General features: G+C 33.5%; 1 protein-coding gene across 1 annotated transcript; it reads left to right on the forward strand.

Annotated features, from left to right (window-relative positions):
• The first annotated feature begins 4,731 nt into the window (after positions 1-4,731).
• Positions 4,732-6,168, forward strand: LOC116004359 (protein FANTASTIC FOUR 3-like). Its single transcript, XM_031244372.1, has one exon. It carries the CDS (start codon positions 4,938-4,940, stop codon positions 5,739-5,741), a length of 804 nt encoding a protein of 267 aa, XP_031100232.1. The 5' UTR covers positions 4,732-4,937; the 3' UTR covers positions 5,742-6,168.
• The last annotated feature ends 9,602 nt before the right edge of the window (positions 6,169-15,770 follow it).

Raw genomic sequence — 15,770 nt, forward strand, 5'->3', positions numbered from 1 at the left:
GGTTGTATAATATAGGAATATAAGATGCAATATTAAAAAATTTGAATTTTAGCTAGGCGCTATGCTTCCGTCTCTATTAATTAAATCGTATAACTTGAGGTAATCGTAGGTTCGAGTCTCAGTGGAGGTAATATTTGCTCTTTGTGTTTCAGTAGGTTGAGAAAGTAGTTATGACCATATATTATATTGTAACAGTAATAGAGATCAGTAGTACTAAAATAAAAAATAAAAAATTGAGGTAGTTAAACCATTCTGTGGGCGTTAGCTAGGCTAGTGGTAGTGTCATGTGCATGTGAGAATTGGTTTAGAAAGTATTTTAGCGTCAAAGTTTTTACATGCGCTCTCCTTCACCCTCACATGCTTTTACTGTAAATCCATCCCAAAAAGGTGAATGCATGATGCCATGCCACCTACCCGTACCCTACGCTGAAATTAAACTCCTACTCTCACATGGAGCAGTTGCACATTATATATATAGGGTAACACTTGTATGAGACCGTCTCACGGGTCTCAATCTGTGAGACGAATCGGATCTTGGGTTAAAATTTTGACCTCATTAATCGATTCAATCAGTCTCACACAAATTTTTGCCTTATATATATATATGGCTTGGAAAGTCGAGTCTAGTATTCTACTATTGAAATGTATCGCTGATTCTCACTTGAGAGTGATTTTCATATGAACCGATCCTATGTGAGAAGTGTAGACAAATATGATCCGTGATCTAGGATGATAAAAAAACAATTAATGAAAAAAAAGTGAAAAACTTGGTGACATTTATGTAATTTTATGTAATTATTACAATTGTTCCATTTGAAAATGCTTGACAGTGCATTGACGAATAACTGAAAGTGTATTTAGAAACACTTTTGATGACACAGAGAAGGAAAGTGATGAGAATCATTTAATGCCTTCAATGCACTCAAAGTATTTCTAAATGCACTATCAAACATTTATAAATGGACAATCATAATTGTAAAATGTCAGTGCATATTTTTCTCTATCTAATCCAATAATTATAAATCTTTAATTGATTATTTTAGATGGACATATCAGATTTGTCCACACTTTTCACCTATGAGGTTTTTTTTTTTTTTTTTTGAAAGGTAAACGTAGCTATTCCATTAATTCATAACATAAAACGTTCACATCAACGATCAATGAAATGGTAAACCATTCCTTACAGTCAGACATAGAAACAATTTTTCTAACTATACTATAGAAAACTTGAACCGCAGACTGTTTCATATGTAAACCTGATTATATATACATATATATACACACGCATACCATGATGTTATATTACTAAAGATTGAAGGAAGCAACTCCAACCAAGTTGGTCAGCCTGTTGACTTGATATAGGTATGTTACAAGGTTACAAGTCAACTTCCAACTGGAGTAACCTACCTTCTTGGTTTGTGTATGTTAACTATGAACAACTTAGATTGATTTATCTACTTGTGGTCCTTTGTCCGATTGAGTGACAAGGCGGAATTTATACAAAACAAAAATTAAAATGAGACTTGATAGTTGAATTGGTAACCACAAGATTATAAGTTAGCCTTGAGTTTTTTTGGCGACTGAGTCACAAGATGAACTTTATGCAATATGTAGTTTTAAGTAACGATTGCAGGGTTTTTTTTTTTTTTTTTGTTTTTGGTAAATTAAATATTGAAGAACAAGTTAATGACCCTGTTTGGTAAATGGCTGTTAGCTGATTGGGTTGGCTGTTTGGGTTAGAAGGTATGATTTGTTGATAACATTGGCTGATTGTAGAAAGTTGTTTGATAAATTAGTTGTTAGCTGATAGCTGTTTGGTATAATTTCTTTTCTCAAAAAGCTAATTGAAAATGCTATTTTGAGTAGCCTTTTGAATTTTAGCATTTTGGAGTTACAAAAAGCTTATTATTATTTACCAACTAATAGTGATTAAATAAGTCAAAATTGACTGATAGGCTGATTATTTACCAAACAGGGCGAATGTGAGGGTACCGTTAATTTCTACATGCTGTAAAGACAAAACATGATGCTTAGGCGGCCCTAATAGCGGCGGATATACGTATGATGTCTCTCTACAATGTCTAGGAATTAGATTTCTTTGATTTGAAGAAAAGCAATCAATCAGGATCGTTAATCATGCCGGTTTCTTTATTTCGTTAAAAACAAAAGGAACAAACACCTTATTTGTCGAAACATTTTTTTTGTGAAAACATTTGTCGAAACTTTGATATATGCATCTCTTGAAAAATATGGTTGAGTGTGTGAAATATAATTGTTTTATTAAAAGATTATTAGTTTGATTTTTGTCAACATTATATATAATACTATCTCAGTTGATCGAACCTGTAGAACATAATATAATCTTCTTAGTGTACTTTATCTCTTAGTTTGCGGACTATTGCTAGGAATGAAATTTATCTGGTGTGTATATTCTCAAGTAAAGACATTAATTGGATCGGAAATGATTTAATTTGGACAAAGAATGAAGTAATTAAATGATTAGTTAATGTAAAATGCATGTTTAGGTTAATAATTATAATAAGTTCATGCATCTAGAGGCCTAGTAACATGCATAGACATATTTATCATGCCTACCCGACATGCATGGGTAATTACTGGTTTTACAAGATTAATATGTTTCTTTCTGTGTTTTTGCCTTCAAATGTAATTTCATTGTCTTTGTGCATGTTGAATCCCAATTGCCATACAAGATACATTATAGGGTCCGTTGAAAAAACTAGAAAATTGGAGAATATATATATATTAAATAGAAAACATATTTATTACTCCGTAATATATTTTTTTATTTTGAAAATTGAAAAATATTTTTCAGTTTTTAAAAAAATTGGATAACTTTTATTTTTTGTTTTTTAATGGAAAACATCTTATCTACTCACATATTTATTCATTACTATGATCATGTTCATTATAATTGACAAATTGAAGGGCAACATTTGCATCACTGCTTGGCTTGAAAGCTTTTACTGGTTGAAAGCTTTTTAGTTGATCGACAGCTTTTTGTCATTTATATATTATTATTTATTATTATTATTATTATTATTATTATTGTTTATTACATTATATTATAATGTTATTTGAAATTGAATTTACTTTTGAAATTGAGAGTATTGCAGGGATGCGGATAAAATAGTAAAAATATTATAAATTTAGTGATGTGGAAGTAAAATCTATTTTTAGAAGTGAAAGGGTATCACATGAGTTAAAAGATAACCGCAGTAAGTATTTTTAACGGAAAGTATGAGTTGCACAGAGAATTGATGAACATCTTTTGCATAATTTTTTTGCACTCTTTTTTATGATAAAAAAAGAGAATGTCCCTATAAAGAAGAATCACACAAAATACATTTCAAAGGTTTTGATGAAACTTTAAGCTCCTTGAAGGAACATAGCTTCATAGTTATGAAATAGTCTGCGATTCAAGTTTTCTATAGCATAGTTAGAAAAGTTGTTTCTATGTCTGACTGTAAGGAATGGTTTACCATTTCATTGATCGTTGATGTAAACGCTTTATGTTATGAATTAATGGAATAGCTACGTTTACCTTCAAAAAAAAAAAAACTACTACTCTTATTATTATTATTATTATTGTTGTTGTTGGAATTTGACGTTTTATCTCTCAATTATTTAGTTATAGTGAATTCGATCCGTTAATTATTGATGTCTCTAATTTTGGTCTTTAGATTGATATTAGAAGTTGTACTTTTAGTATTTTAAACGAGTAATCTACAACATAATTGGAGGAAGAAAACGACATCAATTGTTATTAGAAGTGTGCTTAATTAGCCTAAAAAGACTCTAGACAACGATGCAAAAACACTATAGCGATATCTACTCAAAGGACAAAACGTGAAAATCCATTCATCAACTATACACACGTGCACGCGCGCACACACACTAGAGATCATATGCGATTATTCTCCCAAGTAAAAAATAGGGCTGAATCTCAAAATCTCAAACGTCCATCCAATGACCATTGAAAGTTGAAACATCTTTGATTAGAAATTTTAAGCTAAGCGGCGATTAGTTTTGTTTGAATTCACTCACTGAGGGGTAAAAAAGTACCCAACAAAAAAACAAAAAACTCCAAAGCAAAACTATGCAATCGTCTTCATGAGCCATCTTCTCAATTGCTGCATGCTCTATTTGCATCTTCAAATTATTTCCAATCACTCACATGCGAGAAGAAGGTTAATATATGCACCTTAAGGTGCAAACTTATGAACATGAAGTTTCAATATTATGCACATTGCGGGTTATAAGTGTGCTCCTTAAGCGACAAAATTATGCACATTAATTTTCAACTTTATGCACTTAAAAGTGCAAATTTATGCAACCAAAGTTCTAAAGTTTTGCACTTCATAGTTAAATGTGTGCACCTTAAGATGCACCTTGTAAATAGTGTAACTAAATCTCCAAAACTCCAATGAAGTATCATAAACCAATGACGTACTCTAAACCAGCAAAACAGTACATATGGATTCTAATGTTATTTATTTATACTTATTACTTTTACATAATACCTTGCAAACCACACGACATATCTAAAACCCCTTTTTCTTATATAAAATGAAGCAAGTGGGGAAAAAAATTTGTGGTATGAAACAAATTCCACCAAAGGTAGTCCAAGCCTACCCTACTTTTTCAAGGACAATCTTTCCCTATAAATACAACACTTCCCCATTCACATCTCCCTCATGTTTTCCACCCCATTTTCTTCGTATCCTTTTTTCCCAATGTTATTGTCTCTTTCAACCTCCTCAACCCATAATCTTCATTTAATCAGCCTTACAAATATATAAATATAAATAAATAATTAACTAACATATTTTTCTGCTAAGCTTTTAAGGTTGTCACATTTTAACTTAGAAATCTAAGGTTGCTCTGTTCTTCACTTCTACCCTGTCTGACACTGAAAGATGAGCAAAACATCGAGTGTCTGTGTGGGGTTGCCGTCTTGCCTGGAGCCGCGAATTCTCATGCACAAAATGGAGGAAATTTCTGCGGAGAGCAAAGAATGCATCAATGGCGATTTGGGTAGTGGGTGGAGCTTTATTCAGGCGATGGGGTCGCCGGAGAGGAATCAGACGGCGCCGGCGGAGGAGGTGTACGTTCACCCGATGGTGAGGCGCTCGGCTTCCACTCTGAGCACGAAGAGCTTGGAGATGTGTACGGAGAGCTTGGGGAGCGAAACCGGCAGCGACATTAGCGAGAGCGTCGAAGAATTCTCGTCTCTGTTGCCGGAGAAAGAGGATTCTACGCCGCCGCAGGCGGCGGCGAGTCAGAGGGAAAAGAGCTATAGGTATCCGGCTGAGGTGTTCTGTTCTTTTAAAAAATCGAACCGGACCGGGGTGTTCCCGCCGCCGCTGACGTCAATCAGCGGCGGCGACGGCGTCCAGGTCCGGCCCCGCCGCGAAGGCGGCCGGTTAGTCATCACCGCCGTCGCCGTCACCCTCTACAGCTCTTTCTTCCGGGCAGAAAGATCCGACGGCCGCCTCCGGCTTTCGTTAAGAAAAACCGAGAATGAGGTCCTTGAAACCGACGAAGAACTAGACGACGACAACGACGGCGACAACAATGAAGAAGAAGGTCATACCGCCGGTGCCGGCCTTGCCGACGCCGGCGATGAGGTGGTTCCGATGAATATTCCGGCCAGCCGGTGCAAGGACAGTGAGAACAGGAACAAGGAGATTCAAAGCTGGTATTGTGTCGCCATTTCTTAAAAGCTTTCTTTGCGGGACTGACTGAGAAGCTGCTTAGGTGACTGTAATTTATCTGAACTTTGTCAAAGTTCAGAGAGCTTATAATTATTAGTCTAAGATTAATTTTCTTAGTGGCAGTTATTATGGTTATTGGTTATGAACCCTATCCACTATTCCCAATATTATATTCTATATATAAAATATCCAATTCACTGTTAAAGCTAACTAGCTAATATATAGTCAGTATTAGTTTGTACTGTTAATTGGTCTTTCATCTTCAATTCATTGCCAGTATGGCTTAAATTCTTTGTGTTGGTTGCAGAGAGTGGCCATGCTGGTCCAATGTCGTCCTATGTTTGGTCCTTTTTTCTTTAATCATTAAGGCTGTACTATAAAACTATGTTTCGATTGGTTATGTTAGTTCCAACAGATAAGGACGATGATTCAATTATGTCTTGCAATTTTACATGCTCAAACTTATGCCAATCAGTGTACGGGACTTTTACTCTTAAACTTAATATCCGTCTATTCGAAATAATTAACTTTATTGTACTTTGTGCAGAAGACATTTGTATTAAATGATTACACCGGCGTATATAAGGCATTAGATTGATACCTTAAAATGTTTGTGACATTTTATAATAACAATAACAGATGGTTCTTAATTAGGAGCAAAGCCCGAACAAATTGGCTAGATAATTAGTTTGATAACTTTTCAAGTTTGACTCTCCACAACTTAAGCTGGTTTTTCACGGTGTGATCTTTTGTTGATTGGAATTACAAGGCTGAAGTAATTTAGAGCACACCTTAAATAAGGAATATAATTTTTCTGCAAGTGGGCTCTTGTATGACAACCTTGTACGTATGCCTGGTTACTATCAAGCTTACAAGGGCCTCTACCCAACTTCCAATCACCATGCATTTATATGGCCAGTGGATTAAAGTTTCCATCGAATCAAACCAAGATTCTGCGTACATATACCATTATTGGTCCACTCTTTTCGAATTTTGAAGATTGTATAAGCTAACAGTATCCCCATAGCTATAGATTTTAAGAAGTTTTTTAGGTATGATTAAGAAAGAAAAAACGTGAGGAAGGGAATGAACCATTATTTCTGCAAAAATAAGGATCTTCTACAAGAACCTAGAACACACACACACTCTCTCCCTCTCTCTTATTTCTCTTTTCTCCATGATCTAAGCTTTAAAACCTGCAAAAACCTTCCAAAATTCACTATTGTGGATGCCCTAACTCTTTTGAGAACATTGTTACACACACACACATACACACACACACACATATATATATATATCATCAATTATAACTTTTTAATTTATAGGCTATTCAAATCTATCTCGCTCGAGTCAATATAAGTTCAAAGAGATAAGTTAAACAGAGTTGGCATGCAATCAATTTATATTCTTTCACTCCCGTAATTAATTAATTATATATCATGTTCATATTAAATTCAGAAAATATAAAGTTACAAATTCGACCAATATATCCTCTTTCGAATCGTATAAATGTTATATGAAATGAGACTTAGCTTTCGATTCAATACAATACTTTTGTATAATTGTATTCCTGTAAAACTCTCTTGTAATTGCATTAACAGTTTACTTACCCATTGTTTTAAAGTGCTAAAATTGAATCAATATAATGTTTAAAACAACATAGTAACTTATGCAACTTAATAACATGTATTATTATACATGTAAACACGAACATCGTAATTTCAATTCACAACAAAAACATCAATAACAGATCGACTATACCACCCGCCATAGTTAAACGCAACTAACCCTATGCCACCTTAACAAAATGGGCGGCCGGACACGCCTCTTTTAACTCATTTTCATGCACACAACATTTATGTACATTGCAGTTTAAGGCAACTACATGTTTAAACTAATAGCGAAACTACACATTATTTCTTTGTGCTCTATGTTAGCTGTCTAGCTATACCTCAGTCTTGAATTCAGAAAAAATTGCCATGTTTGAGCCATTCCTGGCTGCAACACTAAAAGCTATGACCTTTCTGTGTCACAACACACAGTCACATGATGGATATACATACAATTATCATGAAATGGGAGGGGTGATAATGAAACCTCTCAGTTAGTTGCACATGTCCATGTAATTCTTGGTGCCAGATTTTGATATCCCTATCTGTTGTGTTGATATTTAATTCCTTGGAGATATTTTGTGAATTGCACTACCTAAACTGACAAATCAAGAAATGGTTACAAAAGGGGATGGATTATATATGTTCTATGTAATGAAAGAAAGAAAGTAAGATTAGGGATTTGATGAAATAAGTGTATTGGAACTCTTAAAGTAAGGGCTGAAATTCGATCTTGAACTAACTCACGATTTTATTTTGATTAGTTGGTATATATGCACTTTTGTTGAGAAAAGTGAGATCAAGAAATCAAGAACAAACAAAAAACGTAGAAGAACACATGATTTACGTGGTTTGACAATGAAACTACAGGAGCAAATCAGTTCTTTTTATTAATTGTGATGATAATGCATCTAGGGTTATAAATTCATATTTATATCTAATCTTATTATACATTTACAAAATTACTCTCATGTACGTACGCGACAATTTATACCATGGACCAGGGTCTACCTTGCATTGTAGACTCTGGTCCAAAAATAACCTTACTATGTATATGTAGTTGACACATTCTGTACCTGCAGTTGACCATTTCTGCACCTGTATCTATCATATTATGTATCAGCAATTATCAAATTATTTATTTACATGTACAAAAATGATTAACTTTAGGTACAGAATGTGTTAACGGAAGATAGAATTTCTGTATCAGTTGTACGCCCTGCATCCCGACAACCCATTCCGCAAACCTAATTCCACGCTAAAGAAAAAAAAAATCTGAACCACTCGCCTCAGTTTATTATGTTCCATCATCGCCCTACCATTTTCTTGTAACATATGAAACATACATAACAATTTTTTATAGTTTAGAGAATTAAAATAATTAAAGTTTAACTACTAGGGATTAATTGAAGCTATGAAGTGATAAATTTGGGCGTTGAGGTTAATTAGGTTAAATAGTATGTAGAGGAACTTGGGGGCCATAATGCATGTGTTCTGGTAGGGGTAGCTGTCCTATACCAGAAATAGAGATAAAAATCAAGTGGTCTATGTTTTGAGAGAGATCTTGTTTGGCTATGAATATGCTTGGGAGTCTTGTGAAGCTAGGAATATGTCCGAGACACCCCTTGTATACCGTTGCTATATTGAGTTATTTTGATTTACGAGAAAGCTTGCAATCCCTATCTAAAAGTGTGATTTAGTGAAGTTCACTTTGTGGTTTTAACCAACAATGAACCACAAGAAGGTAAATCAAAATGGGTTGCCCATAGTTGACTAGCTTAAATCGAGAAGACTAATAAACAACTCTCATGAAAATTCGAGTTTGAAACCTTGTGGTTATGCTATATTATTGGGCTCTGATTAATTCAAAACCAAACAATTGGGGGAACTTCATATGAGGAGAGCTCTATCCGCTCCGATTGCTCCACACACAATATTCAAACCTAATATCTTGTTTACGGAGACCTAAACTTTTGTTGAAATCATAAGTCGTACAACGATATATGTTGGGGATGATACTAGTGACCGATTGATCAGCCTAGAAGTGGTCGGTCGGTTGCTCGAACCACTAGCCATTAGGTCGACAAGTTATGGAGGATCGTTGGAAGGCCCAAGGCTATAAATGGAGTCCAAAACTGTGGGATTTGGGAGATCTTACCTAAAGACGAACTTGAAAACTCGCTGCCTATTTTATTTTGCTTTCCTATATATTCATGTTTTAGAAAGTATTTTATAGCCTAAGAGCCAAGATTTGGTAGGCTTGGTTTTAGGAATTCATTTTCTTTTGTATGAGTAGCCATCCTATATAATTAAGTACCCCTTTCCCCGAGTGTAAAACAAATCCAAATTTTCAAGAGCTTAAGGCAATTTATTATGCGTAAATTATATCATTATAAGTCTCTTTTTGTTCTGTTACTTTTGTTTTATTAACACTTGCATTGGCTGACCGTTGACTATCCTTTAGTTATAAAACCAACAATGTAAATATTCAATTTAAAGTTATGAACATTCACTACCCAATATTCATCCAATAAACAGTTAAAAATGCTGGCTCATAGTATAACTTGCACATGGTACCATCTAGTCCACAACATAAATCATGTGATGAGCATATGGTGAAGCTTTTAGGTTATAAAGCAATAAGCATGGAAAATGACAGGAATATATATGGATATAATAGTAAGAAATCTCCAGGATTTTTGGGATGAAGCCACCAAATTGCATTTCTGGGCACTCAATTACATTACTAGTGCATGTGAATTCTTTGGATCTTCAACGACATGTCAATTATATTGTCTCAAGAGTAAGTAATGCACATGCATGTTTCAAAGGGTTTTCACATGAAGTTACCCAATCCGATCATCGTTTCGATGTCTTCTAGAGATTAATTTGGGGACCAATAACTAAAACGCACGCAACTTATTTAAAATGTGAATAAAATCGTAAGTTAAATCATGAATGTCGATTTTAAGATGACATCATCACCGATGAATTTCTTGAATTTCTAATTGTGTGAATGCATAGCTTTGAGCTCTTGCTAGCTCATTATTGATTAATCTTAATCCATTAACACAACAATAGGTATGTTCAATTACAAACCATATCAATTATGATAATGTTTGGTGTGCAAACCTCATTTTTCACTCTTTATTTTATCGATTTTAGATTGTCGAGTTTAACTGTGTACTACTCTAATACTTAAAACATGGAAAATATTAAGTGTACTTGTAGAAAGTATTACTCCCGCTGCCTAGCTTGTAATGATTGGGTGAGATAAAAAAAAAAGAAAAAAAAAAAGAGTCGTTCCCGGCTTTTGAAGCATTTTATGTCATGACTAGTACGTGTAGTCTATACTTAGCTTGACGGTTGACGCTAACCCCAAGGTAGCTAGCGTGTGTGGTTTTCTCTTTACTAGTTCACTCAGTACATTTCTTCAAACCACAAAAACTATGCCGTAGAATTAAAGAAATTAGGAAAAGTAGTATCCTTTAAGTATTCAACACACGATAAATGTAATAAAAATTATAACAGATCCTATGAATTACACACGACTTCTAGAATCAATTATCAATCATATGATATTGTAGATTGAATTCAAAACCTTTGAGATATAATGCATTCAATAAATTAAAGATTGTACAACAAAATTCCATATATGGAACATATAGCTTGAATTGAAAATTTGTATAGCTAGGTTAGTGCATTACAGGTTGTAAGTGATACCCCAGCACTATGGAAGTTGACTTCATAGCTCATGTCTCATGAGCTGTTCAAGTACCAACTTGTTTTTCCCAAAGAGTGGTGGATATATATACACATTAATTTGATGGATAATGTATTTTTTTCACTAATTTAAATTCTCGGTCATATTCTTGTCGGTCTCATTTTTAAAAGAAGTTCAAGAATCAATCATAAACAATCTCGTTTTAGACATTACATCTATACAATATAATCATATCAATATTCTCTCCATCCCTGGCCGGTATTGGCAAAGACGTAGCTATAGGTACTCATACCCCACAAATAAAATAGAAATTGGATTTGGCGGGGCAACTCGATCCAACCAAGCTGGTTGGCAGTTGGCTATAGCCACAATGTTCAAAGTTTGACTCCTAATGAGAGCGAACTATTGTCTGCTTTTATTTGAACTGCTCGACTATGGACAATCTAAGTTAGTTTACCTCTGCCAAAGACCTTGTGGTCAAGTGGCATTCGGTGTCCCGATTAACACTCCCACATGGATGATGGGAGTGTGGAGGCAACTGTTGACTCGTTGTGCTTCAGTAGGTTGAGAAAGTAGTTATAAACAGATACTACATTGTAACAGAGTCAGTAGAACTCAAAAAAAAAAAAATTAGTTTACCTCTATATTACGATATATATTGTTAGTTAATTCAAGACATATATAAATGATTATAATAATTACTTATATTGTGATAAATATACACGTGCTATCCACGTAGACTTCTTGTATGTAAGAGAATTGTTTTTCATGTGTTGTAAATTTATTACATATATATTACGTACATATATGGACCTCTTTCCAACTAATTAAGGTTAAGCTGTCCTTGTCTCAATGTGGATAAGTTATTGGCGACTGGCCAGTATGAACTAACACACGTAACACTTCCAAATTCTTTGTTGTATTAAATAAATCACTTGTTTTCCAAATAATAATAATAATAATAACAATAATAATAATAAATCACTAAATTTTATATTTGTATAATAATTCAAAAATTACATTAAAAAAATAAATTACACTAAAAAATTTTATGTGATAAACTTAACTAAAATAATAAATTCTTTTTTCAATATATATGTGCGCATATGCACATGTATGTGTGTATGTATACACACAACCTAAAATGAAAAGTTTTATAACTATATCTAATATGATATTGTAATTTAATTAAAAAATTTCAAAAAAAATAAAAATCCTCATTTGTTTTCCTTTCTTTTCTTTTTTCTTCTATTAGCCTTGCTATACTCCTCTATATTTACCACTCACACGCATTCACTCTATGATATGACATTTTGTAGTGAATTGAAATTTAAAATTTAAAAAAACAAGAACAACAACAATAACAAGTAACCATATAAAAATAGTCACATCTAAAATGACTATAAATTGTGTAATTTTTATAAGGGCGAGAAGCATTTCACTTATTATTATTATTACTATTATTATTATTATTATTATTATTTACTTCTTCTCTTTCTTGCAATCCATGAACAAGGAATTAATGATAGGGTTGTGGTTTAGGTAGTATGGAAATAACCAAAAAAAAAAAAAATGATACATGAGATGTGAAAAAAATGACAATTTAAAAAGTGTGTGTTTTCAAGTGAGTCCATTTGTTCCAATGAGTTCGTGAGGACAAATCTTATCCATTGATCTTGTATTCTAATCTGTATGGCAAGGATTTTTTGGGGTTTTTTTTTTTTTTTTTCCTTTTCTGTTTTTATATGGGGTTGTTTAGTAAATTTTTTGTGCATTTTAAATATTTTTAATTTTATTTTAGGATATTATGTATGATTTTATGGGTAGTTTTTAAGATTTACTTAGATTCTTCATTTGTTATCGGTTGGGTGTTTTCCATCACATTCGGGAGGCTCTGAATTGACTGAAGGAGTTAGGCGTGGGAGATGTGGACGTTGAAACGGATTCGCAAACTGTTTTCCACGCTATATCGGCATCTCCTTTTTATTCTTCTTTTGGTATTTTAGTTAATGATATTAAAGAAGCTACATCTATGATACAAAATGTAGTTTTTCACTTTATTTGTTAAGCAATCTGCGAATTATGATGTTCACGTTCTTACTCGGAAAGTCGTTTCTGTGTCAGGTTATGGGGAATGATTTTTTTTTTTTTGAGTTAATATCCCGCCCCTTTTTCTTGTTGACTGTTTGTCATGATTTAATGCATTAAGTTCTTTCTCTGAAAAAAAAAATTCTACATCATAAATAGTGGTGGTGGATTAGTCGGGCAGATGGTGCCACCCGGTCAAAGGCAAGTCATAGCATTTTCTTGTGTGGTCTTCCAAAACCCTTTTGCTTCCCACTTGTCCTTATTACGTATTTGATTTCAAGCCTTTGCTCCCCACACAAGATTGAGATCTACCAAATCTTATAGATTACTACTTCCATATCATGTTATTATATATATAAAACTCTTAACCATCAATGAACCCTGATGAATGGTTGAGATCAATCTTCACTTTTACCGGAGGATTCTATCCTCATTTGATATTGCCCTTATATAGGAAGTTGTTCTCTCAATATTGAAAAATCAAATGCTAGAATCTCACAATTACTAAACTTTCAAGTTTACAATAATTATAAAATGAATTTTGGACGTTTTTAAAAGTTTTCAATAATTATAAAATTGACCCCGTCTTTTTTTTTTTGTTTTATTTACTAAAACTGATGGACAGCTGAAATCAGTTCTCACTTTTTATATGGAGGACTCTGTTCTCATTTTATCCCGTCCTAATTATGTGTTTGTATGTATATATGTGTGTATAGAGTAGCTGGATGGAATTATATGGACCCGCACTAGCAAGAAGCTCATTGCCGCTACTTCTGCATATGTCACAACTCTAATAATCCACTTTTCTCTTAATCTATCCTATCCCTTTATTACATTCATACTCAGCTCTGCGTTGGATTTGGAGTTCGATGATACAAACGTTATATCAGCCTTATATTTGTAAACTAGGTTTTCTATACACGGGAAATGCATGATATGAAACACGTGAAAAATGTATAAAATATAAAAAGAGAGAAGAGTGAAATCAGATCATGAACTATTTAATAAATGTTATATAACAAGACGAGTAAAATTTGACAAATGAAATAATTGTTTACTAGTTTATACTTAGAAAACAATGTTTTTTTTTTTTTTGGTTTTTTAAAAGAAAAAATTAGAAAAGCGAATTTAAAATGTTTTATGGAGTTCCCCTAAATTTGTAGGGAGCAAAAAATATTTTGGAAACGAGAAAACACTTAAAACTTGAGAGTTATCCAAATTCTTTGGTAAGTTGGTGGAGGGAGAGTTTGATGTGCACCCACTTGTTGAATAATTAGTTCAAAGGCTTTGCCATAAGTTTTCTAGACAAGTATAAGGTGTATAAGGTGCCTTAGCTTGTTGCTTACTATATTCATTGTCATGATAGTTTGCACCACATACATAAAGTGGTTATAAAGAAAATTTTGATGAGTTGTCATGAAATCAGATAAACGTATATCAGTCAAGACCTTATGGTCTAGTGGCCTGATTGCATTCCCATATGAAAGGGGTGGGTCGGTAGTTATGAACCGATACTGCATTCTAAAGAGTCAAACCCGACCAAATTTGAGACCGACTTCTAATTAAATTGAAAGAGACTTATATCATCTCATCCACACTTGATGGATGAGGATTAGGACCATGCATTTAGAAGTGAAGGTCCATTAATGGAGCTAGGTAGCTAGGGACCAAGCATGAAACATTAATGATGGGTTTTACATATATACGACGAAATGAAATTGGTTGGTGCATTCCTATGTCACAAACTGCTGGCTGCTGCTCAGCTCCACTACACAGTCAGCAATCCTATCCAAACTTACTCCATATATGCATCATTGTGAATTGAATGAATTCTAACTACTAACTTTTGCATTGCATGTATGGTGATATATAACTCTTTGAGTATGACCAACAATTCTCTCTCTCTCTCTATATATATATATATATATGCTTCCTTTTTCTACAATGTATATTGACTTCTTGAGCTCCATGCATAATTTGTGTGTACAAAATTTAAAGGAGGGAAAAATTAAAAATACAATCCACTGGAAGAATTGAAGTCGAATCGGTATATTGATTTGACTTAAAACTGACGAATCTAATATGATATTATAATATAACAAAAAAAGAAACAAAGACTACATGGATATAATTGAAATATGAAAAAATCACCCTAACAATTCTCTTAAAGAACGAGGAGGGGGGTATGCTTGATATCCCCTTGGAGATGGAGAGTGGGGGGGGACTCAAAATAGTGGAAGTTTAAATATTGGACTTCAAGACGAGATGCCATCCAACTTATGCATCTATTTGCTTTATGATGAATGTGCGACAAAGTGCAATTCTAATCTTGACACAAAAGACTTTTGTATCACTTCCTATAGCCGGGAATGCCATCGACATCTTCTGTCCCTCCAACTTTTGAGTTGCCATGTTGAGAAAAAAACAAGAGCAAGAAATCAATAACAAAGATAAAAAACGAAGAAGAACAAGATTTACCTGGTTCAATAATTTATCTACAGTAAAAGAGTTCTTTTATTAATTGTGAAGATCATATATACCTCCAAGCTAACAACCAATTAAATGACAATCAATTAAAAGTTTTAATTTAACAAACTTGTAATTTGCATTGGA

The sequence above is a fragment of the Ipomoea triloba genome, chromosome 14 (genome assembly GCF_003576645.1).
Source record: "Ipomoea triloba cultivar NCNSP0323 chromosome 14, ASM357664v1".
In the NCBI taxonomy this organism is placed as follows: domain Eukaryota; kingdom Viridiplantae; phylum Streptophyta; class Magnoliopsida; order Solanales; family Convolvulaceae; genus Ipomoea; species Ipomoea triloba.